This window comes from Montipora foliosa, chromosome 11, assembly GCF_036669935.1.
Source record: "Montipora foliosa isolate CH-2021 chromosome 11, ASM3666993v2, whole genome shotgun sequence".
NCBI classification, from domain to species: domain Eukaryota; kingdom Metazoa; phylum Cnidaria; class Anthozoa; order Scleractinia; family Acroporidae; genus Montipora; species Montipora foliosa.
The window spans coordinates 28,607,334-28,632,391 of record NC_090879.1 but is presented as its reverse complement, the minus strand read 5'-3'; the positions used below and the strand labels follow the sequence as shown (position 1 = coordinate 28,632,391).

General features: G+C 39.0%; 2 protein-coding genes across 2 annotated transcripts in view; both read right to left on the bottom strand.

Annotated features, from left to right (window-relative positions):
* The window catches only part of LOC137975080 (uncharacterized), a 31,347-nt gene extending 13,265 nt beyond the window's left edge, over positions 1-18,082 (bottom strand). Inside the window, exon 1 of the mRNA XM_068822128.1 lies at positions 18,034-18,082. The gene's annotated coding sequence lies outside the window, so the exon portion shown is untranslated. The remainder of the gene's footprint in view (positions 1-18,033) is intronic.
* LOC137976863 (uncharacterized) lies at positions 10,141-25,007 on the bottom strand. Its single transcript, XM_068824200.1, has 4 exons — positions 24,768-25,007; positions 12,760-12,928; positions 11,929-12,005; positions 10,141-10,419 (listed from the first exon to the last, which is right to left on the bottom strand). The coding sequence occupies exons 1-4, from the start codon at positions 25,005-25,007 to the stop codon at positions 10,246-10,248; spliced, it is 660 nt and encodes a 219-aa protein (XP_068680301.1). The 3' UTR covers positions 10,141-10,245.
* Positions 25,008-25,058: the final 51 nt, after the last annotated feature.

The following is a 25,058-nucleotide window of genomic DNA, read 5'->3' as shown; positions in this document are numbered from 1 at the left end:
ACAAAAGTCTCGAATAAGGGAATCAAAATATTTTTTGCCAAGGAAATTTAAATAATCTGGAGCACTCGTAAAGGAAAGCCTTGCGTCTTGGCTTAATCTGTTCGTTCACGATTCAAAATCAGCCCTATTTCTTCTCCAGAACAATTCCCGACTCTATTTCATACATATGGTGTTAAAAGTTACTGCAGCATTAAAATTTCGTTTTGTACATTTCACATAATTTATTGAAAGAAACCTGAAAGCTAGAAAGCTGCTTTTAACAAATCACTCAAAAGAATGAAAAGTCAATTTCTGCTCTTCTTGTTACAGCTCGTCCTGAGCGTGTTGTAGCTGGCCGCTCGTCTGCGTATTCCTCATCTGAGGCGATAAAAGCAAGAACGACATCATTTGAGTCGTCTTCAGAGTCAGGGGCATCATCACTCTTGTAGTCATCATCAGTTTCCTCTCCCTCATTGCTTTCATCACTGCTGTTTAGTTGACCTGATTCATTCCTGCCTCCCACTTCGGCTTGTCCAGTTCTGAGAGTATTCATTCGCAAGAAGTGTCCCATAATTGTCTTCACTTTGTCATTCTTGTTGCTCTTCTGATGCTGTTTTAATAGCCCATGATGTTTTAAGTATTTGTTCAATTCTGGAACACGGAGCTTTTTTAGCTTGGTGGCATCTTCACACAAATTAACCCAATGATAATCTTCATAGGACTTTTTCTCTGCCTCCCTACTTTCCCTTGCCCTTTCCTCCAGTCTCTTCTTTTTTTTTTGAACTCATGACCTCAAGATGCTGGAGATAGTCAACCACAAACTTTGGTTGCACAATGAATTTGTCTCCAAATCTCACACCAAGATGCGAAAGGATGGTGAAAGCGACGACGAACCCTTTAAAAAGCGATTCACTGCTGAACGATCCAGGCAGTTGATCTTTTGATGTCAGAGGAGGCCGCTTTTCAAAGGGCAGATGGTTGCTCGGAGAGGTTAGGAGAACTGCTACAACCAGAGTACCAGTTAAGACCAAGTGATGGACGGAGACTGAACTACGTTATAAAAGAACACAAAGAGGCTGTTGAGAAACTGAAAGGGCTGTTAAAAATTCTCAGTGATCATGACTCCATGCTCTTCCAGGCGAATGGCATTACCCTGAAGCATGACAAGAAATTCCACCATGACTTCAATGTGGAGCACATCGCTAGGATTGAAGCAAAGCTGCTAAATGTTTCAGGGGAATTAGAAAACCTCGAAAAAAAGAAGGAGACCTTCGACCAGATCTTCAAGGGCCTCACAGGAAACTATGCGTCAAAAAAAAGAAAATTAAAAGAAAACCGTAGGAAATCAAGAGCAGAAAACGCAAACGGTTTATAAACAACGTCCGACGTGTATCATATCTGCGTTGCAAATCCCCTTGCAAAAGAGCTTCCCAGTTGTCTTCTTTATCCTCCCCCTGACAATCCCGGAAGCATGCATAAACGTTGAAGATGTAGCAGCAGTGTTGCTAACACGGGATGCAGCATTCATCGCTCACCTACTGCAATCAAACTACTTCAGCAACGCGGCAGGAAGCAGGCTGATTACCAACCTTAAGCCAGAAGTAAGAAACAGGATGTATTGTTTCCTGCATCCTGAAGATTATAGCTCAAACGTCGGAGACACGAACAAAGATGAAGAAGAAAAAACGACGAAGAAGAGGAAGAAGGGGAAGACAACGAAGAAGAACAGGAGGAAGAAGAAGAGGAAGATAGCGACGACGAGATCAAAGAGAACGTCGAAAATGATGAATTGGACACCTTGTAGTAGTTTCATGCCCCTCCCATTAAATTTCTCAGAAAAAAAGCCTTGGTAACGAGGTCAGTTCCAATTACAGGACTCAAATTATTGGTCTTTGTTTAATATGCGCTTGACAACAACATTTTTATGAATGAAAAGAAAGTTGTTACTATTCAACGCCGCCACACTTTTGACTCGTCCAGGAAGGCTTCGCTTCGTTTGTGATTCCTTCGCCGTATTTCCCGTTGTATTGAACCAGTATCAGTCATAAAGATAAGGTAATGCCCAAGTCTTTCAAGTGACTCATCATTTTTGCATTCATTGTGTGCCATCCTTTTGGAAACAGGCGATGAATATTAACGATGCCAGCACTACATCCGCCATTTCTCATGTTCCCGCGTTTCGAATAAATTTGACTGAAATTCAGGGAGTTTTGGGGTGATGAGGCGCATGCGCAACATTAGTCTTCTTTGTTCGCCTCAGGGCGAACAAAACTTCATGACGCCCTAGGGCAACAACAACTTGAACTTTCGACTCATACGTGATCAGGTCGTGCACCTTTAAAACGGCGGCAAATCTGTACACCAGCCGACGTCAAACAAATAATTTTTATCTGTGTATTGTTCCATTTTGAGTTGGGAGGTATAACAAAACACCTCGGCTTCGCCTCGGGAAACATTGAGGGTCTCGGGGAAACAAAACTCACTGTTTCCCTTGGGGCCAGTCATTAAGTGCTTAATGACGTATGAAGGAAATAAAAGTGCAGTATCACGGAATTGTATCACTCGAGAATTTCACAGAGGAGAAACAAGAAGGCAAAATTGTCCTTTCGCTCTCCTCTCGATCAGCGTATTAAAAAATAAATTAAATTTGCTGGATTTCAGCTCTTAATGGTCTTAATCACTAGCGCATTCCACGCGAATATTCTAATCAATTCTTGAAATACTCCGGGAAAAAGAGTATTATTGACATCTGTGGCATAACGTACAGGTAAAACAATAAATGACATTTGAGGAGGCGCATGTGCAAATGTCATTATATAACCTGCAAATGTCATTTATAACCTGTACGTTATGCAACAAATTATACATTGGCGAGACAGGTAGATACAGTGGCCCATAGGTATCATGTCAACTTTCGTTCCATCCATGACAACTTTCTTTCTACTATGACAGCTTTCTTTCCATCCATGACAACTTTCTTTCTACCCATGCAACTTTCTCTCCACCCATCACAACTTTCTTTCTACCGATACCATTTTTGTAATTACGGGCTAGCCCGTAATGCACAATGTCATCGGGGTGTCTGTCTGAGTGAGTGAGTGAGTGAGTGAGTGAGTGAGTGTAAGATCTCGTGCATGAATCGCTAAACTGATGAGGTCTTTATTCAATTTTAACAATTGATGTCAATTTTACAGTTATTCTGTTTGTCGCCTACTTGTTGCCTTTTCCTTTCTTAATTTTCCTATGAAAAGAGAAATTTTAGAGAATTTACGGCACGATTTTGACAATCGCGTGATACTTTGATTGGCAAAGCAGTCGGGGAGGCCGGTAGGATTTGAGCGGAAAAAAACAGTCTTTGGAGACAAAATGCCCATAAAACCTCTCTGAGCTTTCATGTTGATATTCCAGTAAGATGTCTGATATTTTCGAAATTCGAAACATTTTGTAAAAATCTCATCAGTTGTCATCAAAGGCAACTTGCTCTCTGACACTTGCCCACGCGATGTGCAGTGTCCCCGATTAGTGCTCTAACGCTAAATCTACTAGACATTTAAATAAAGTTCCTTTCCTTTCCTTTCCTTTTGTCATAGCCAAAAAATCATAATCAATTGACAATTTGTTTTGTTCTACTGAAATTGAAAAAAAAATTTCTCATAGGTAGAGGTAAACTTGTCAAGCTGGCATATTGAAAGCTGCCGAGATGCGTAAACAAACCCTTTTTTGGGAGGATACCTAAACTTCGAGCCAGGATTCGAGCTAGGATCCGAGCCAGGATTTCAGCCAGGATTCGAGCTAAGATGAGCTTTCTCCGCTATTTATTCTCGAATCTCTCGGTTAGGTTAGGTCTATTTAGGTTGGTTCTAGTCTAGTTAGGTCTAGTTAGGGTTAGGGTTGGTCTCGCTTAGGTTAGGTTAGGTCTCGGTTAGGTCTTCAATCCTGGCTGGGATCCTAGCTCGGATCCTGGCTCGAATCCTGGCTCGGATCCTGGCTTTATTCTTAGTTTATCTCCTTTTCTGGTAGCTAGATGAAGAAAGACGACATTAGAGTGGGATTTTAGGTAAGGTAATTTTTTCGTGGGTGAAACAACTTTATAAATACTTTTGTCCTTTGTCCATTTCAATTTCAGCAGGAAAAGAAAACAAACAGCGGTTACAAACATTTTCATTTTATACTTGACATGGGCGTAGCCAGGATTTTTCAAAGGGGGGGTCACACTGTGTCAACAAAGGGTACTCGCGTTTTCGCAACCTGAATATTGTAGGTTGTTTGAGTAAAAAACAGCTTACAAAGGGGGGGTCCTTCACGGGCACCCCAGGACCCCCCCTTCCCCCCTAGCTACGCCCTTGCTTGACGTTTTCGTATGTGTGCAACATACATCATCAGAAGTGACGGTTAAAAACTGTTACACAAAATTTTAAAAACTAGAGCGAGGCACTGGTGACTAGTTAAAAAGTGTGATAACAAAATCGTAACTTCTGGTAGTTGATACTTCCGGAAAGAAATTAATAAAGAAAAAGCTTCTCACTACCAATGTTTTCAATAAGAGAGAGGTTTTAAGTCACTGATTAATAGCGTTTCTTTAATTTACACTGCAAGTCGGACTTTCCAGTTGCGAGGATTTCAAAATGGTCCCATTTGATGTTATGACCGGTAGAAATGTGTATGGTCTGCAACAGCAGAGGCGTGGCCGACTTGTGTAAGAGCTTTGAAATGCTCGGACTTCCTGTCATGCAATCTTCTTTTTGTTTTGCCGATGTAGAAGGAATCACAGTCCCAACAACTGGCTTTGTATACTATTTTTGATCTTTGAGAACGACTTGAAAAACGATCTTTGTAAGGAAAAAAAGACTTAGCCCTGCAAGTGTTTTGAAAAATAACCCTAAGATTGACACAGCCATAAAACTTACTAATACAAGATTTAACACGTCGAATAAGAGCTTCACTTTGAAAGCCCAAAAAAGGCAAGACAAAGAATAATATCTTTCTTAGGAACAGTGGTGGCAGGTTCAGCAGTAGCCAATTCCTTTCACGAGTTCATAATCATATTTTTGGCATGCAAATCGAGGTACTCGTTTTGCCGCAAAATTTTGCAGAAATTTAGAATATAATTCCTGACGGGGGGTAAATTTCATTTTAGATAAAAATTCTTTGTAGACAGAAAGTTGCTGAGGTGGTAAAAGAACTTGAAATTTGAAATTTGGTAATCTAATTTGGTAGCTAACTAAAAACAAGACCAAAATTAACACCAGAAAGGTCCCGAAATTACTTTAAATAATTTTTTCCGGGAAAAAATGTTGATATTTTCATCAAGCCAAAAATATTTGGTCGCCGGAAAATCCGGAGCTAAGAATTAACATCGCTCCACGAAAAAGCTACCTGACGTGCTCACACATTTGTTTTTCTCTCTTTGTACATTGTCCGCGATACAAAATTAATAGCGTTTCTTTAAACAAACTGCGTGTTCCACTTTGAGAATAACCAGTGCTTGATGTTGAGTGACCGGTAGAAAAATGAAAACAAAAAATGCAAGAAAGGAACTCTACATTGACCTTGATTTTCAAACAGATCACTTTTGTGCCGATGTCCATCACGACTCTAAAGCACCTATTTTTTGCATAGGGTCTTCTTTAGGGCCGTTTTTATGAGAGAAAACAAGCCGCGGCTTACATAAGACGCGAACACCCCGTCTAAATGGTACAAAATCTCCGTTCTCGGCTTTCTCAAGCCGCGGCTTATCCTGGCCTAGGAGTTTATACTCGTATAAATAGTTCCTTTCGCGTATTATTATTATCTTGTTTTCGCACATTGGACTTTCCAATGGAACTTCGGTACTCTAGGAAGCTCGGTGACAACAAGTCTCTTCAAACTTCTAGGACCTTCCTAAGAATCCTTGCCCGTGTTCGGAATAACACTTTTCTAAAGCTCGTCTATCTTGGTCTCTATACAATATTCTCTAGTCTCTTCTTCTTAGATCTTGTGGAACTGTTCCAAATGTTCCGATTACAATAGGAATTACCATTGTTTTTCATCCCCTAACCTGGTTCGCTCCTATAGTAACATTCCATCACCACTCTGTTCTCTTCCTGAGACCACTTTCTTCTCGTTGATCTTACTGCAGTAGCATAATGACGACCGGGCCCACGCTGCATCGCCGTGGAGCAACTGCCGGGCGAGGGACTTTCGTCATCAAGGACTCCAGCCTCATTCACGCCGTTATCTTGTAAACTTTGATTTGCACTCATCATTTGAGGATAGTGACTTTTAGGTGACACAACCACGGGGCTACTTTTAGTCTGGCCTCTAACCATTGACCTGTCTGGCTTGGGTGGCCCTAACAGGAGCTTTAGCTCCTGCCAGCTTAGCTCTCCGGATCATCGAGGCACACAAGCCCCCCACCACGCCAAGGTATTATTATTCTCTATTTGCACAACAATCAAAACGCAAAAATAGCAACGCACGCAACAAATTTAGTCGCATTTAACCACCTTTTCCAGCGAAATATTTTTTTGAAACAAATAACATATTTGCTATTAGAGGCAATCTTTCTTTCAAAAAATTCTTGGCTGTCACAATTCCAATTATTATTTTTTTACCTGAAGACTGTGCAGAGAACAGAGATCACTGATCCGCTTAAGATGTTCGATTCCTTCGCTGTCTTTGTTGAACCCATAAGTTACCAGAGATTTTTCCATTTGGTTTTCAGTGTTCTACATAACAGCACACTTGGTAAAATATTAGAAAATACAGCTCACTTTGATTTCGCCTCGACGGGCGATAGTTGTTGTGGAAGTCCATCACTCCTCGCTTTTAAGATTCCAGACATTTATTTTATATGGACTCGGTTACCCGAGATAGCCCTCCTCCCGAGACAACTTTACCGAGCGTCTATATGAGAAGTGACCCTACTTAATTATGCATATATTTTTAAGACGCACCTTCACAAAATACGTATCATCATTTGCCTCTTTCTTTCTTTCTTCTTTTTCTTTCTTTCTTTCTTTCTAGTTCGTTGGTTCGTTTTTATTGGGACACTGAAAAACGCAGACTGCAGACTGTGCAGACCGTCTGTAAAATGAAAATTCGGTTAGCCTGAATTAGGCCTAAATAACATTCGGTAGCCTAATTAGGCCTAAATAACATTCAGGTTAGCCTGTTTACGGTTAGCTCTCAATAATAGTGAGGGTAACGCCATATTTTACCCCAGGTCTGCACGGTCTGCAGTCTGCGACTGTGTGTGCCACATAGGTAAATATAGAGAACATATGAGGCGAAGTTTAGGTCTGGAAATTTGCTAGAAAATGGAAATAAAAATCGATGAAACTTACCATGTGGTGAGCTGTTGTTGTCTTTCATACGTACACGAAGTTTCGGGGAAAAATGGTCCCCGTTCACCTTCCTTCATAGTATAGTGACAAGGTAGGAGACGGAAGCCAGCGTCGGGACTCCGATCGACCCAAAACAAGCACGATTTTTTTCGCGAAAATCGAATCCAGTCGCTAAATAAACACGCCAGGCTCGTGGAACATGAATTTCTCTAAACCATGAATCCACTGAAGCATCTCCAGGTAGCAACGCGAAGCCACCAGGCTCCGTAGAACTTGTAAGTTAACCTGCTAAAATGGCGGCCCGAAGCTGTTGTCCTCGCAAAGTGTCCATTCAAAATGGCACTGAACTCGGGACGCCTGGTGACGAGTATAATAAGTCCCCCTGGAGAGAGGGAGTCCAATATTGCTCAAAACAAAACTCACTGAGTTGCGCGACCGTCATTTGCGCATCTGACGTATCAACTGAGATGCATGCACGTATGACGTAATTCAAGATGGCGCTGAAAAAGCAGACTAACGAAAACTTTCAAAGGGTAAGGACATCAACAATTCACAAAACATCAACGAAGGTCTCGACTCTTTTCCTGTAATTTCAGCCCTTGGAGTGCAAAAGAAAAGAGACCTCTGCGAGCAGGGAAGCGTATATCAAGATTTTACCAAAACCAGTGGGTAGAATAACCATAACATCTTTGCTGGAAAGCAACTCTTTCGAAGCAGTCTCCTATTCTTTCTTGAGCGAAATTTCCGGTTTTCATAATGTTCCGATATGCAAGAGCTTTTTGATATTCCCGCCTTCTTTGATGGTTGATATACTTGGTTGATTTCTTTTTCCTTTACTTAAGGGACGAAGGTCTCAGGTAAGATTTGATTGACGTGTCTTGTTATCAGCCTATCAGAAATTTCCCTCTGCTCAGAGACGCATTCAAAAAACTTAAGTTTTCGGGCAGGCCGTGTTTCACAGAGCGCCTCTCCATTCTTCGTGCGGCTTTACCGCTCGTTAATTTGCCTCTCGCGTAAACAATACTTCCAGCTACGCCGTTTGCCCACCTCTTTCAATCCTTCCAACATTTGTTAGGTTTGAGCGTGCGCACTAATCGGTCTCTCAATGACGTATCCGTGTTTATATAGGCCTTTTTCGACATATTACAATTCAGCTCGCAAGAGAGGTTTAGAAGACAAAGGAGAGTGGATGATATGCAAATCTTTTTCACATTCATTCCAACGGTTCTATTGTCTTTGTCCTCACTGCCTCAAACTGAATATTTGATATTTCGAAAATGGCCTATTCATAGTAACAACTGCGACTGCAGCCTGGGACTGAATACCGGGTTGAATCAAATGTTGATGATGTGTTGACACCGTTTTCCCATCGCAGTAGTCAACATCGTTCAACAAAGTCGAACGGCTAAATTTTGAAGCCGTTTGCCCGGGCTTTTATGCTACTGAGAGAGTCTCAGTGCACACAACCACAAGAAAACCATGAAAACGGACTTCCCGCTGTTTTCCAGTATAAAGCTTGCTGCAGATGAAGAAATGCCGTGGTCAGTAGCGAAAGGGTTCAGAGTTTGCCACCTTAGGAAAAGTACGTTTTTAATTGGGGGGGGGGGGGGGGGCGGGCTTAGTAATTTTTTTACAAATTGGGGGAGGGTCAAACTTGTTTTATTCTCAACCTCGGGAGGGTAATAGTTTTTTTTTTGGCAAGGAAAAAATTACTCCATGTCGCTTCTATTTTGTATATACAAGCAAAGATACCAGTCGAGATTAATCTAAATTATTTTACAGGTGTCGAAAAATTTACTTATCAAAAAATTATCTTCTCCCAACTAACATAATTGTCTCTCTCGACCCGTGCACGATTTCATTTCGCCCATATTCTGATGTTTCCGCTGGGGGGGTCTGGTATAAAATCAGTCTCCGGTGAGGATTCGTCACTTAAGCTACTCGAACTTGAACCGACAACTCGATCTACTACATCACTATATTCGCCCTTTGGGTTCGGGAACCACCTTAGGTCTTCATCTTTCCACTTCTCTGTACTTGTGCTTTCACTTGTTTTCGCAGCCGATGTGCCATCAACTGAGTCAGAGGAGTAGCGGGCATCCTCTTTAGAATGGCGAGTCGGCAAACAGCCACAATAGCCACAAGTTGCTCCATCAGACCTCATGAAATCCTGGCATTCACCACAAGCACATTTCCCTCTCTCTATTCCTCCTACATCCTTGCCCATTTTCAAGTTTTCACCGTACAATCACACGCCACGCAATAGACCTAATCGGCTAACTCAATGTTGTACCCAATTCAAACCCAATGGGAATAAAACGTTTTGTTCCAGGTATTTCCATATCATTTAAATATAAATGCTACATTATCATGCGAATACAATACACAAAGAATTTTAGTCCGGGAGATTTGAATTGGGTACAACACTGTCCCGGGTCTATTAACTACTTTGTGCGCAGATGAACGCGGTACATGAGTAACACTTCCAGTTTGATTTTCACTTCCGGTTATTTTTGCCTTGGATAGGTTGAGGGGGGGGTCTGTTTTTGTTTGGGTATTTTTGAAGGGTCATGCATTAATCCATTCCAGGAAGTGGGAGGGCTACTTTTTTCGCCAAAAAATTCTAAATTATCCCCCCCCCCCCCTTCCCCAATAAAAAAACGTACTACTCAGGCTTGTTTACATTTTTTAAATCACTTTAATCTACGGTTTGACAAAGATCAGATTACAACTACTGCTGATAGAAAGGTGTGCAAATTTAACAACTTTACCATAGAATACTCAGTTAATTTTTTAGCTAAAGGACGATTAACTATGATAGAAAGGTTGCATTAGCTAAAGACGATTAAGTAGAGTTTCAATCAATCAATCAATCATTTATTTAAACACGAAGGAGGGGGATAAAGGACTCCTTCAAAATACGAACTTGTAACGTCCATTACTACATTGGTCTCCCAGTTAATTGATGCATACAAGGAAACATCATGCATATAAACTCTGCAAACGCTGCTTCAGTTCCTTGATGACAAGGACGCCTTCCATAGGCTGATGACTCCTGGAACGGATATGGGAGCAATGTTTCGGCTAATTCCTCAAATGATGGAGACGTGCAATTCTGTTCAAGAAAAGGGAAAACAAAATGATTCTATAAATGTCAGTATAATTTCAGTTTTTTTTCCTCGATCAACTAAGGTTGCCATTTGTTTAAAGTGTTTTTTCCCTATTGAATGGTAAGTACTTTGTGACAAAGAATTTTCATGAAATCTGGATCAGTACATACAATACTTGGTATTGGTAAGAGGCAACTAGTAAGCTGTCCTCCAAATTAATGGCTTCATACAAGGAAATAACATAGATATTCGCTCCATAAATTCTTCAAGTCTCGGATAGCAAAGGTCCCCGCCATGGCTGCTGACTCCTCAATCGAATATGGAGGTAATAATGTTTCGGTTTGTCCCCTGCCTAAAATTGTTTTAAAAATGAAACACGAGACACCAGACTCTACAGCTCTCTACCAACAATTTCCTTGGAACGAGGTGCACGCATAGTTAGTCTTATTGCTGGTAACTGAGCCTTTTTGCTAATCAAAAAAATGCCAAAACTGCTACCGTGTTGTCGACTTGTTTTGATTCGACGACATTTTTGCAAAACTTCGTACTAAAATGACGACGGCATCACGTTTTTCCCGCCAAAATGACGCTGGTTTGCGCGCGCTCACTGCTGCCTTATGAGAAAATCTTGTACTCGTAGTCGTTCTCGTACTAGAATCTAAAGCTCTCTAATAATTAATTTAATTATTAGATACTTAAAAGGATCATCACAGTTAGATAAGCAAGTTACACAATACAAGGTTGAACGGGACTCGAACCCATGACCATGCAACTGCACTGCACTTGTTCTGCCAGCTGAGCTATTTAACAACTAGACCCGTGGCCCTTGAGGGCGAAGGGTCTACTTGTTTTTTAGTATCACCCAACTAGTCGGACAGAAAAGGCAATAATAAAGTTAGCAAATGCAAGTTAAAGAAATATTTATTTGGGAATAAAAACGAAAGAAAGCGTCACGCTTTTCGCTACTCGAGGACTATTAGTAATAGTCCTCTAGTAGCGTAGCCAATCAAAATGCAGGATTTGCATTAGTCCACTAGTTGGGTGATATTAAAAATAAATAAACACCACCAAAAGTGGACTAATTATGTTAGTTACTGTACTTGCGAAGGTAGTCCAAAGAATAGGGTTCCTTATATTGTCCACAACTGAAGCAACTCTTATTCTCTGATTACTGGCTTCACTGGCTAAACTGGTATGCAGCCATTGACTCCATGAACACCTGTAATCTCTATGAAGTTAACAATTATTTAAAATTACATGCTAATCGTTAGATATTTTAAGAAGCTCATCTAGTGTTATCAGAATGTGTTACTTATTTTCTGATCAATCCATACTGAGGTAGTGACTGAGAAAGTCTAATGTTTCGACTTGTTCCCGAAAACGGGAACAAGCCGAAACATTGCACTCGCCCAATCGTCATCCCGTTCCTTTGAAGACGTAAGGCAGGCAATCATATAATCTGTTTAAAGTAGATAGATAGTAACAGTGGTTGTTTCTGTGTCATATGCATATACCTCTTCAGGCTCACGAGTGGTGGTCTGAGGAGATGGCCAGCCATCATTATGGTTGATCTCTTCATTCTTTCTTTTGCCTGATAATGAGAAAACTCAGTTTCATTAATTGAACAGTTAAAAAAACGGAACATGCACTTTTATTGTCTACCACTACACAAGTATCTTGAAGCTCAATGGCAGAGATCAAGTGTTCGAATACTGTTAAAAAGTCTCGGATTTTCCTTCTAGTGTACGAGTACCCTACACAACTTGAATAGACCACTTTCGATATATTAAAATTCAGTCCAAAACAAAAGGCATCATCTCGAGGCTCTGGGGAATAAACTCATACAAACCCTTATATTTATTCCCCAGAGCCTCGAGAGGATGTCATTTGTTTAGGACTGAATTTTAATATATCGAAATGGTCTATTAAATTTGCACATGATCTCTTATCAGCATTTATAAATTGTAAAGTTGAAGGTGGTTCCTCATTAATAGCAACCACAATCTCTTGGAAAGAGTGGAAACATTCCCTTTAATCCTCAGGGCCCGGTTGTTCGAAAGCCGATTAACTTAATCCAGGATTAGCGTAAACTTTGGTTTGCTTTTTTGACTTTTGGGTAAAAGCTTCTTTTGATCATTTTTGGTTTTCAAGCTTGACTTCGTCTAATGTAAAATTTTGCCAAATATCAGCGTTGTACAACATTTGGGAGTAGAGAAATAAACTCCTTGGTTAATTTTTAATCTCCGATTAGCGTTAATAGGCTTTTGATCAACGGGCCCTGTTCTAGATTCCAAGGCAAATGCAACCAATTCGACATAAAGCATAGAGACAACTAAGTTGACTACCTTTATTGATTATAGAAATTGCTTTTTCATTTCCAATTACTTGCAAGGCCAAAAGAAGATCCTCCAATGGTACTTCGCGATCAGCAAGATCATTTAGTAATGAGTGAGCCGGGGAACGCTTCTGCCTAATTTCTTCCACATGTTTTTGCGAATAGAGGGAAGAAAAACCCTTCCGTCATCACTTTTTCCCATTAATTGTGGTCTCCTTTTCCAAAACGAAGCAAAGTTCGTCAAATGTCTCACGTGAAGTTTGGTGATACGCATTTTTCATCAGTTATCTGAAAAAAAAAAGCCCATGATTTTATTGATTTAGTGCACTGTTTACTTGCTCTGAACTTACAACTGCTTCTCGGGTAAGGTTATCAGTTTTGTGTGTGAAAATAATGGGGACACCTTTACCCGGACAACTACCCCGAAACAAATCTTTATGATTTCTTTACCTCTACTGTGGCCAGTGAGGTACTCATTTTAGTTGCTGATCCACCAATTGATTCAGAGTCTTAACAGCTTCTTTGTTACCTTTAATTTGCAGTTTCTTTGTATAGTATGATCTCTAAGAAAGGGGGATTATTTGAAATCCTGCACAAGCAGGATTTTTTTTCCTCTTTTGGACTTGGGTACATGTATCTCAGGAAGCCATGGGCTAAAGAAACACAATACATCACATGTAATAAATCCTTCACTGACTAACAAGAAGTCAATCGCTTCATTTTGCTAACACAAAACAGAAAAATCGACCCTGTGGTATTTCATTCCCGCAATAAGTTTAACAAAAGATTCCATGTTGCCGTGCGTCTGTTCAGTAATAGATCACAGATGACGTCAAAATGTGGTAAGAACAAAAAGTGGCCCACGAGGCGATAGCCGAGTGTGTCACTGATGTTCTTACCACATTTTGACGTCTTCTGTGATCTATTACTGAACAGACCCACGGCTACAAGAATCTATTTGTTTTAAATAATAAAGAATTAAACTTTATTCGCGTAAAAAGATGATGGTGACGTCGCTCGTGCGTCTGTCCTCTAATAGATCATAGGCAAGAACCAATCAAAATCCGTGAATAACTTGGGTTATTATATAAAGAGATTTCTTTCTTTTTTTCCAAACTTAAAAATGTATATAAACAGCATTTCTGAGAGTTTCATTCCCAGTAATTTATAAGGAGGGGGGCAGGTCTCCTTGATGATTTGCGTCAAAGGCAGTTGCTATCGTCTTTTCCAACGAAAAATAACCCGCTACGATACTTTCATCATCAAACCCGGTACTTTGAAAAGCTATCGACAACCCTCAACTATAATGGACATGGTGTTCTTGCATATAATGGCCTTAATGGTAAACAAGAATACATATACCTTTGGATTGAAGTATCCTATACTCACCTTTTGAAATGAGAGATGACAAGATCTTTTAACCACTAAACAAACGAAGATAAAATTCAGAGGTTACATACAACTTAACATCTGAAACCATGGTTTGGAGCAGGAACCTGTTCACTGCTCTTCACAAAAAAAATGTTGCTGTCTACTGGGAGAGTTAGAACGTAGCTACTTCAGTCACTGGCCCCCATTAGGGCAGGTTTAGAAAAAAAGGACACTACAAGCTTATAGGAAAACAATAGTGATGGTTCTGTAGCAGCTTTACATTGGTCTCCCAATGAAATTAGCGCAGGTAGAGATGTACTGAACTGGTATCTCCTCACTAAGAATACCGTCGTTTACAGTCCAGTAAGCCATTGGCGCTTTTTTTGGCCAAAATAGCTAGGAGGATTCTTCACAGGAATTTGTTAACTTTGATTACCAACTTTCTACTTTGATGACAATTTTTCGTAAGCACGTTGCGCATTGATTATCCTTAAAACCAGTCATGCACCTATGCACCATTATGTATTGACCTGTATTAACCAAGAGTAACGTTAAAATTCAGTCTTGCAATGTAACAAAGCGTTTAACACTATCACAACTGTCTCCTCACAGTCATCTTTGAAACTCCTCACAAGAACTATTAACTACAGTTCTCATTGAGAAGTGAGTGCTGCCGTTAAAGGTGTTTTTGAATGCAATATACGACAATGAGAATTTAAAAAAAAATAGAACATTATTTTATTTGGCAAAATGACAGGGTTACAAGCATGTTCTTTGAGTATAACATTTAATAATAAGTAACTATTGGTGTGGCTATGGCTTTCTGTTGGGATTATGCTTGTACTAATTGCTAAAAGTGGAAAAGAAATATATTGGGTAACGAAAACGGAAGGTGAACGAATAACACTGTCTAACGCAACATGTAATATAAGGGCTTTTTAATTTGATTCTTAGAACGACTACCGACACTTTCTTTGGTCTATCTAGCGCAACTTGGAAATAAACTAAATACTTGGTGTAACAACAGTCACTGTTGTGTAAGAACAGTTACTACATGTGTAACGGCAATAACAGGTTCATGAACTGATCGTTAGAACAATTAGTGACAACGACACTGTGTAACGCAACGTGTAATAGACTATTTTTTCGTCTAACAATATTATTCAAAGCCTTTTAATCATGATGGAAATTGGCATCGGGTACCATTTTATTGGTTAGTGCATATAATACACGCGATCTCCATGACTAAAGATGTCATCGATATTTGTTTGTGTCCATAAGTCGACCGAATTCGATCGACTTGAAAAGCAAAGCTGCGAGTGACATAAATGCACTGTCAGCCTCTAGAATGCTCACTGAAAGCTTCACGACCTTGATGAATGCTTCCTCAAAATAGATCAGCAAAAAGTGCCAAAACTCACCCGTAAACAGCGAAACCTTGACTCTGATCAGCCGTATTTATAACTTGCTGCAAGCACATGCGATTTTCCGCTGAGCGAGCATTATTTCCCGCTGAGCAAGCAAATGTCAATTTTTCTTATAAGACATCTGCTGATTGGCTAGACTGCGCCATATAACAGGATTTCTGATTGGCTGTTTCTTAATATGAACGATGGGTCGAACCAAAATTTCTCGATGGATTCAAGAATAATGGAAAGTGCCTATCGCCAGCAATTATCAAGTTCATCATTATGGTAATCAGGACTAATCTTAAGAAATTAAATGGCAAACGCCTGGCTAAAATGTCTTTTGCCAAACAGGAAAATGAAACTTGGTCGATTTCAGTTTACTGTTTGCTTGGTACAGCTGCCCAGCAAGTTTTCAAAACAGAAGAAAAAATTAAGAACAAGAAAAATGACAAACAGAAACCTGTCGCCTGGCTCGTGCCGTCATTCCACATGTATTTCTCTTAGTCCTTTTTTGCATTGCTAAATCAAAATTCGAAAAATACTTTTGGAGTTTTCCCAAATAAAATGATGCAGTTTCATGAAGTCGACTTATTCAGGTGTCACTTTTATCATTTGTGTATTTCACTAGGACGTGCATTGTGGTACTTTCCCGGGGAAAAAAACTCAAGTGTTTCCCGGCCTGATCAACAGGAAGTTTTATTATAAGAAGCCCTTTTGATATACGTGTCTATGCATCATCGCTCCTAGTATTAATTCACCAGAAAGAAAAGATAAAGGGAGCAGCAAGTTCATACCAAAAAGGTAGATAAGGCCTATATCCGGTACTAAACAGCTGTCAGATGGCACTTTATCTAGGAGGCAACGGGGAGGCTACAATTGTGCTCTATCATCAGTGTTTTTTTAACTTTTAAATTCCTAATTCTGTCTAGGCAGAACTAATCCTCGACTGACGCTGTGTCTAGTGTCAATGAAAATCATTATAAGGCAGAAGTAATGTAACTTTCAAAATAATGGCTGGCAATGTTCAGAATCCCTGCTCTTATCCACTCTCTGTTTCAAAAATTGCGTGAATTAAATCACAGTGACAAACTAGAACACTAGGTGTATCAAGGGACAACAGCAAACACACTTAGTAGTAATCAGAGAAGAAAATAAGCCGAGGTAAGCTATTCGCCCTATCGAAGAACTGAAATCACATCATTTAATAAAAGTTCCTGGTGTCAGAAGGAGCAATTTCTAAAGCTGAAAATACTGCAATTCATATCCTAATTTTGTAATTTTCTTGTCTCGAGTACTTCTCGTTCTCAAGCAGTGATCGATTATGAATTTTACGGTTCGGTTTGACTACATTTTATGTATCTACAGATGACTTGTCGCCAGAGCAAGCTGTTGATTTCATTTACAGTAAATACATGAAATTTGTCTAACAGTCAGTTGCTTGCCTACAAAGTCAAAGCTAATGTCCAGGCATTTCACTGAGAGATACTTATGGTACTTAGAAAAAGAAATGGGAATGTGCTGGCTCCGTTGAGCAATGATGGCGGCTTGGTCATAAATCTTACCGCTCCGCCATAGTTTTTTTATTTATTTCTTTACGGTTGTTTAAGTCGCTCTTCATTGTATCTATATACTTCCGTTTTCTGTTCATCTTATGGCCTTGATATTTCTGGAGTTACGAAGAATCACTGTTGAAGGAAATTTATATCGTGCAAGTTGCTTGTCGTCGATGCATCGGACCGCGCCATCTTGGATTTTCATCTTCATCTTCTCTTCGACACGATTGCATCGCTACTTCACTTCACGCATATCCTACACTCCGAAACTCTGTTTCTACCTTTAACCTTGCACGCCTTCGCTTAACAACTTAGTGGCGACATCAGTCCTAACACCTGGTCCACCCATCACGTCCTTTACAACAAATCGTCGAGCCGTTCAACATCGAAGCCATTATCATAGCGATCGTTCCAACCTTGGTGCAGATTCAATCGTGTATCAGATCTCCATTTGAGAACATCGGACTAAAATGACGACGGCAATACCGTTTTCTCGTCAAAATGACGCTGGTTTGTGCGCGCTCATTGTTGTTCTGTAAGAAAATCTCGTACTTGTAGTCGTTCTCGTCCTACAATCTAAAGCACTCTATTATCTCACTGCGTACCGCGTATCTTGAATTGATTATCTTCCGCGTACCACGTAGCCAGCTTTTTGGGATAGCCATTTTCAATTCGCAATTTATTGTTACTTAATAAATGACATACTTCAAATTGAATTTATTTAGTTTCTGTGTACCGCGTAGCCGGCTACGCAGAACTTTGTTCGAGTGGCCGGTTTTTTTTTTCGGCAATTACTATAATCCCTGTGCATCACTTCTAATAAGACGGAAACTCAACTAAAGTAGACCGGCCGATGCAGTTTTGTTTTCAAAGCCTTGAAAGAGAACATTCGAATCAATAAAACTGTATCAAGACAAACTGAGACACATCAAAGAACCTTCGATCACTTACCTTGAAAGACTCCAGAGGCACTGAAGGACGTGGGCAGTTTCGATTTGCTTATCCCTTTTGTTATATCTCCCAACTCAAATACGTTTTCTGATTGGAGGAGAACGTGTCACGTGTCATTGGTCAAAACTTCATGACGCCCAACAAAGGAGATTTTTGTCTGATTGGTTCATGGTTTTTCTTGTACCCAGGTTTTTTCACACGCGCGCGCGCGAAGTAACAAACAAGATGGCGGCCAAAGATGTCTTGTTCGATTACTTGCTGCAGGGATTTTTATGGCAGCAGCGACGTATACACGTTTCCTTCTTTCGGAAATAGCGGTATTTCAGTGGTTAGACGCGTTTTCTTTTAAGTCTTTCATTTTTCGTGCCATCGAGTTTTCGTTCGTGGTCATGCACTGTCAGCACAATTGATTTGGGCAGATTCCCGATTTAAAATGTTCCTGAATGTTGTCATAGATCGATTGAGGTGGTTGTTCAACCGAGGCCGTGCTGTCAGTCTGCTAAGGTAAGATTCGCTGTTCCTTTCGTTTTGTATGTAATCTCAAGCTAGTATAAGCTAGCGCAGCCCATTAAATGTTCTTTAAAAAATTAATGTATTTTACCTTCCTTCTTGTCCACAGAAACCTTAACAAGAAATGCCAACGTTATTAACGCCTTCTTCTTCTTCCAGTTCCCATATTTTAAACTACTAGTTTACAATTAGCAACGTGAATGGAGGATTTACTAAGTCGCCATGGAGTGAAATCGGAGGGTAGATAATAAGGGTACTGTAGTAACCTGTAGGTAGTTGATGAATGTGCAAGCTATTGTTATTTTCCTATTTTTATGAGCCTTTTAAATTCGCTGGTTTTTCAGGAAAAATTAACTATTTTTGTGCTTATGACTTGAGAAAAATGTAGCAAGCTTGTGCTTCATGTTGATTTAAAGCAATAGTTTTGAACCTCTCAATAATGATTTCAATTAGGCATTTACATTAACTTTACCTATTCTCGTGCAAATGCTGCAATTTTGCTCTTACTTTTAGTTAATAAAAAACCCGATTTTCTCATTTTCTGACCATTTTACCCACTTGACACCCTATAAATAGCAGTTTGTTTAAATAATATATTATTTGGAGGGGAAACCTCTGCATCATGGCCCACTGAAACACTGTAGGGAAGATATTGTTTACCTTTTGTCATTCAAATTAATGTGCCAACCAGAGGCTCACTGGCTGTTGAAACAAAGGGTCTTTTGTTCCTGTGGTTTTGTACATCAATGCTTGTCAACAGATATCTTCCCTATTATCTATATGTAGATAACTTCAAACTCACATTAGCTCTGAACTACCAAGATTTATTAACTTTAAATTTAATGAAAACTAAATATCTTAGCTTCAATCCTCATCAGAAAGTAAATTTCAACTTACGGTACTTCCTTCATTACTTTAGCTGGTCAATGCCTTGAGCAAGTTTCAATCTTTAGATACTTGGGTATGATATCTATATTGGCCATCACCTTTCCTGGCATGATCGTATTCATTATATTTGTAACAAAGTTAATAAATTTATATTTAACATCATCATTACGGTTAAGCAATATCAGTAAACATTGTTTAATCAGTATCCATTATTCGGTTATTTAGCCAGTAACTGTATGGCTGCATATTGCGGGGTATTAATTATGAAAACCCATTGTCACAGCTTATAAAATTGCAAAATAAAGTTATTGGAATCATCAATGATGTTTCCCCCTACCCCACATTGTTTCCTTAAAGGTCTATTGAAATCTCATGATATTGCTAAAAGGTACTGGTTTCGGAGCAACGTAATCATTCAACTCAGGATGCATCTTTACAGCATTTATTTCTTCATACTATAACCAATATATGTATAAGAAAATTCTGCCTATCCATTATTGGAAATACCTTTGGAATGACCTTCCTCTTAAAATCGAAACAGCACATCTAAAAATCCGTTTTGAAAATCAATTTTTGAAACACTATTTTGCACAACTATTTTGCACAGTACTGATTTCCTTACTTGCTGGTATGTACTCCAGTATTGCTTGTTTAAAAGTCTAAATATTTCAACTGAATGGGATATCCTGTTCTGTTGATTGAGTACGATTTAAAGTTAAGAATATATTCTTATTATTCTTTGTCTGAGATAGTTGTTAACTTGAATATATTCACATTATGGATTACATTCACAAATGTTTTACCTGTTTATGTCATTTTGAAATGATTTTAATAAAGCATTTCAAGCAATATCTACAAGTAAAATGACTTTCAAAATCAATTTATACTTTCTTGAAAATTCTTGTAAATAAGATGACAAAGTTTGAATACGCTTCCTTTAATGATGTAATTTAACAGTATATAAATTATTCAAGTACAACCCTTATAATTTTTTTAAATGGAGAGGTAAAGTGCATAATGGTAATTATTATAGCTCTTTTTCAAAGTTAGTTAACAACTTGAACACATTCACAACTAATTGTTTAGGGGATTCTTTCGGGTGGGCGGGGGGGGGGGGGGCGGAAGGAAGGGAGGGGCCATTTGTAAGCTTAATACCCAAACAAATGACTAAGTTATTTAAAATAGAAATCAGAGTTTCTTTTTTTTTAGTACAGTTGACTATATACCATTTATTTCTAGTGGTGGCATAGTGCATGTGATGCTCTCTGTAATATTTTCGGGTTTTAAAATTCCTGTGGTAAGCAGTTTTATTTAAGTGTAAATAGTACTTTGCCTCAGATGAGCAAACTTTGTGCAAATAAATAAATAATTTAATATTATTATGAACCATTGTCAATCTCCATGTTTTTCCCTGCAAAATTAGTTTATGATGTATCCACACTGAATGGATTTTTTAAATTTATTGCAAAGCGTCGAAACCCACTAGGCAAGATATCGCTGGGTAGCATTAAGAAGACGTCCGATCAAACAACTGGCTCGAAGTGACAGATTTCAATAAGACAATGGGCTCACTTTGCTGGTCGCTTGCGCGCCCCTTGCCACTTTTAAATTTAAACTGTTTAACTCAAATTACTCTTATGATATTTGTGTGTCGGCTGTTAAAGGCGATTCCCGTATCACGAATTATTTTCTAAGATTTGGCCACGAGAACGCACGAGCTGCCGACTTGAGTCTCGTTCTCCGAGTTAGAATTTCTTGTGCACGTCATTTCATCAACTTGAAACTTTCGCAGCTTAGGGCAATATGACAATATACAAATTGAAAAAAGCTTCAAATTTAATGCTTTTCCAGTGGTTTAGTTTTCAGGCGTTAAAGTTTGCCAGGTCAAAGACACAATGGGGCAGAGTGAGATGATATAACAAGATTTGGAGCCACTTTGTAGACAACACCGTATCACACAAAACCTGCTGTGTTGAGCCTTGCCACTTTAAATGACAATTTCTTCACACAAATCTTTTCTTTGGTTGTTGGACTTACTGCAGCAAGCAGGAATTCCCGTATCACGGCCTATGACAAAAGTCTCGAATAAGGGAATCAAAATATTTTTTGCCAAGGAAATTTAAATAATCTAGAGCACTCGTAAAGGAAAACCTTGTGTCTTGGCTTAATCTGTTCGTTCATGATTCAAATCAGCCCTATTTCTTCTCCAGAACAATTCCCACTCTATTTCGAGCATGTGGTTCAAAATTTCAAGGTTGGGAAGCTTTATAGCGAATTGAGATGTTCTTCGCCAGTGGGCTGCCATTTTTCAACTCCATCTTGTTAGCTGATTTATTGTTGTCCTCGCTTCAAACGCCAGTTTAGCCACATTTTTTAATGTAAACTCACATTTCAATTTAAATCTGACTTAGGGACCGTTCATTTTTCATGGGGTAGGGGGGGCCGGTGGAATTTGGAGGAGTGTAATTTGAAAATTGTATGACCCCCCCCCTCCCCCCCCCAATTTCCGATTTTTTTCTCCTGCTTCCCCCCCCCCACTCATCAGAGTAATTTTTTGCGAGGCCCCCCCCCCCCCCCCTTGAATAAAAAATACATATGGTGTTAAAAGTTACCAGTCCAGGATTGTTATCAATTTTGATAACCGTGTTACATCACAACATGGCGGCCATTGCAGAAATCGGAGGATTTTGTATACACTTCACTTTATTCGTTTTTTGTTCGGAACTAGTTGGGTTATCTACCCAAAATTCTATTCGATATGGACAACAAAGGAACATTCTTCGCCTTTGTCAAAGATGGCGGTGGCAGAGCGGGTTTTGAACGGTTGGAATTGTTAACTGTAAAGTGGGACAGGGCATGAAATTTGATCCCAAAGTCAGGTACGTTTTCCACTTTGTCGTTGGATTAAAGTCACTTGTAGATTTTTCCAGCATTTTTTCCAGTGGACTGGGTGCAAAGATAAGCATGCTGCATCTTGACATGTGTGTGTTATACAGAGGTTGGTACCAATGCATGATGAAGTTTGCAAAGAGATGAGAAGCTTGCACCGAGGTAATGCAAATGCCACAATTTATAATTTATGAATCCTACCACCTACATTTTGTGATTTTGAATATTTTTTGCAAGTCTCTTCTCTGTCTAAATTGTCCATTATGGGGACTATTTTAATCATTACCAAATCCCCAAATTGTTAGGACTGAAGAGTGACTGAAATGCATGAAGAAACCATTCTTTATCTATTAGCTGTGTTAATAAACATAAAATGTTTTTTTTCCTTTTTGTTTATCAACATTAACATTTTGTACAATTATGCAGTAGCTTAATTAAACCTGACAACTGTTTTATAGAAAAAGCCTTGAGACATATTAGCAGGATTTTTTTTTCAATGTGTAGTTCCATAAAATGTCCATTCCTCCCTCACAAAAGGTGCATTTTGACACCCCTTCACCAATCTGGAAATTCTAATGAGGTTTCTTTAAGTGTTTTGGTCTTTCTGCACCCTTCCTCTCCCTGGAATTTGAAATCCTTTGTGTGTGTGTGTGTGTATATGGAGATTTTTTTCTAGTATGGAGTCTATGGATTTTCAACTTTGCATGTAAATTGAACAAAATATATTTTGATGAAAGATTGTGGACCAGATTTTCTTCACATTGACAGCTTTTTAATGGGGACTGCTTTTCATAATAATTATAAAATTCCTTTTATAAGGAAGATATCTGATATTGACATCAAATTTCTTTTTTGATATTTAAAAAAAGCCAACCACCGAACAAAAGAACCCTTTGTTTCGGCATCCAATAAGGCTCCAGTTGGCACATTAATATTAATTGGTGATGTCATTGATATCCTCACTATATAGCAAGCTGAGCTAGAGTCAATTGCCTGAAAGAGGAGGGGTGGGCTGACTGTTTTCATAATCAACTAACAGATTTGACAACATGTGTACTTGCATACTCTTATTTTAATTGAGTGGTTTAATTTTAATTGAACATTTTTATTAATGTTGTTACTTGATCATACTTATTTTAAAATTCATTAACAGTAAATGGCCCAAAAGATTGGAAGAAGCAAAGACTGAAACGGCATCTCCTAGATCTATGATTTCTCTTCCACATCTGATGATGTCATGCTATTGCATAAAGAGGCAACTAGAGAAAGATTGTCATTGACAAAATATAATAAATATTATAAAACTTAAAATACTTTGTACATGTAAGAAACACCAACACAGTTTCACAGGGCTGGTAACTCAGAGGGTACTTCATTTGGCTAAATCACCGAATACAGTGGATGTTTAATTGTTTAAATTGTTGTTTTGGTCATTTTATGATTTGGAGTTTTGGTGTATTAATTCATCGAATGTGGTTTCTTGCATCTTCATTATTTCGTTTTCATTAAGAGGACTCTCATTTCTATTTTATTTACACTTTTTTATTTAATTTGGTTGAATGATGTGTTTCTGTCTAAAGTTTAGTACGTTCTAGAGAAATTAATACTAAGGCCCATTTGAAAGTATCATACATTTCTCTTACTTCAGAACAAAAAAATGATCCTTGAAATTTTGCTCGAAGTTGTGCAAAGACGTGCTACAAACACGTTCGTACGGTAACATGTTTTTGGTATTTCATCCGTACACACACATACAGAGAGTCATTTCAGCGGCTTTGGCAATATTAATGTCGTAACGTGTAAATAAAAACGTAATTTTCCCCTTCGTTGGACCATCGCTTCCTGTGCATTCGGCACTGAATTTAAGAGCCGTTTCAAAAACGAAATTATTTACTTACTTTTCTTGTTTCATTTTTATTTTATACTGAATGCCCCAGCTTCGCCTCCCAAGAAAAAGAAGCCGACCGATGACTGATGAAAATATCATGCCCAGTATCGAAGAATAAACAGTGCATTTTAGCTTAACTGTTGTCGTCTCCTTTACTGTTTTATTTCACTCGGAACAGTTGTTAGATTAGGTATTGAAAATAATGCCTCGAAATAACTTTTCCCAAACATTCCACATTCTATGCATTTCACTGTCATCTAGGCATTGAAAATTCCTTCCTCTTTGCCCCGCGTTGCACCCTATCGTCCGCCATATTGAATTTTCACGCAGTTGGTGATCAATAATGTCACGTGGACGAGAATTTGAGCAGTGATTGGCTAATGGTTTGTTTTGGTAGTGGTTATCAAAATTGATAACAATCCTGGACTGGTTACTGCAGCATTAAAATTTCGTTTTGTTACATTTCACATAATTTATTGAAAGAAACCTGAAAGCTAGAAAGCTGCTTTTAACAAATCACTCAAAAGAATGAAAAGTCAATTTCTGCTCTTCTTGTTACAGCTCGTCCTGAGCGTGTTGTAGCTGGCCGCTCGTCTGCGTATTCCTCATCTGAGGCGATAAAAGCAAGAACGACATCATTTGAGTCGTCTTCAGAGTCAGGGGCATCACTCTTGTAGTCATCATCAGTTTCCTCTCCCTCATTGCTTTCATCACTGCTGTTTAGTTGACCTGATTCATTCCTGCCTCCCACTTCGGCTTGTCCAGTTCTGAGAGTATTCATTCGCAAGAAGTGTCCCATAATTGTCTTCACTTTGTCATTCTTGTTGCTCTTCTGATGCTGTTTTAATAG

What these genes read in the sequence shown, in the direction of transcription:
- LOC137976863 (XM_068824200.1), bottom strand. Translation starts at nt 25,007, where the DNA reads ATGGGACACTTCTTGCGAATGAATACTCTCAGAACTGGACAAGCCGAA. An exon ending in CAACACGCTCAGGACGAGCT is followed by an intron (nt 12,929 to 24,767) that starts GTAACAAGAAGA and finishes TGATGACGGAAG; the next exon opens with GGTTTTTCTTCCCTCTATTC. An exon ending in AATTTCTATAATCAATAAAG is followed by an intron (nt 12,006 to 12,759) that starts GTAGTCAACTTA and finishes TCTCATTATCAG; the next exon opens with GCAAAAGAAAGAATGAAGAG.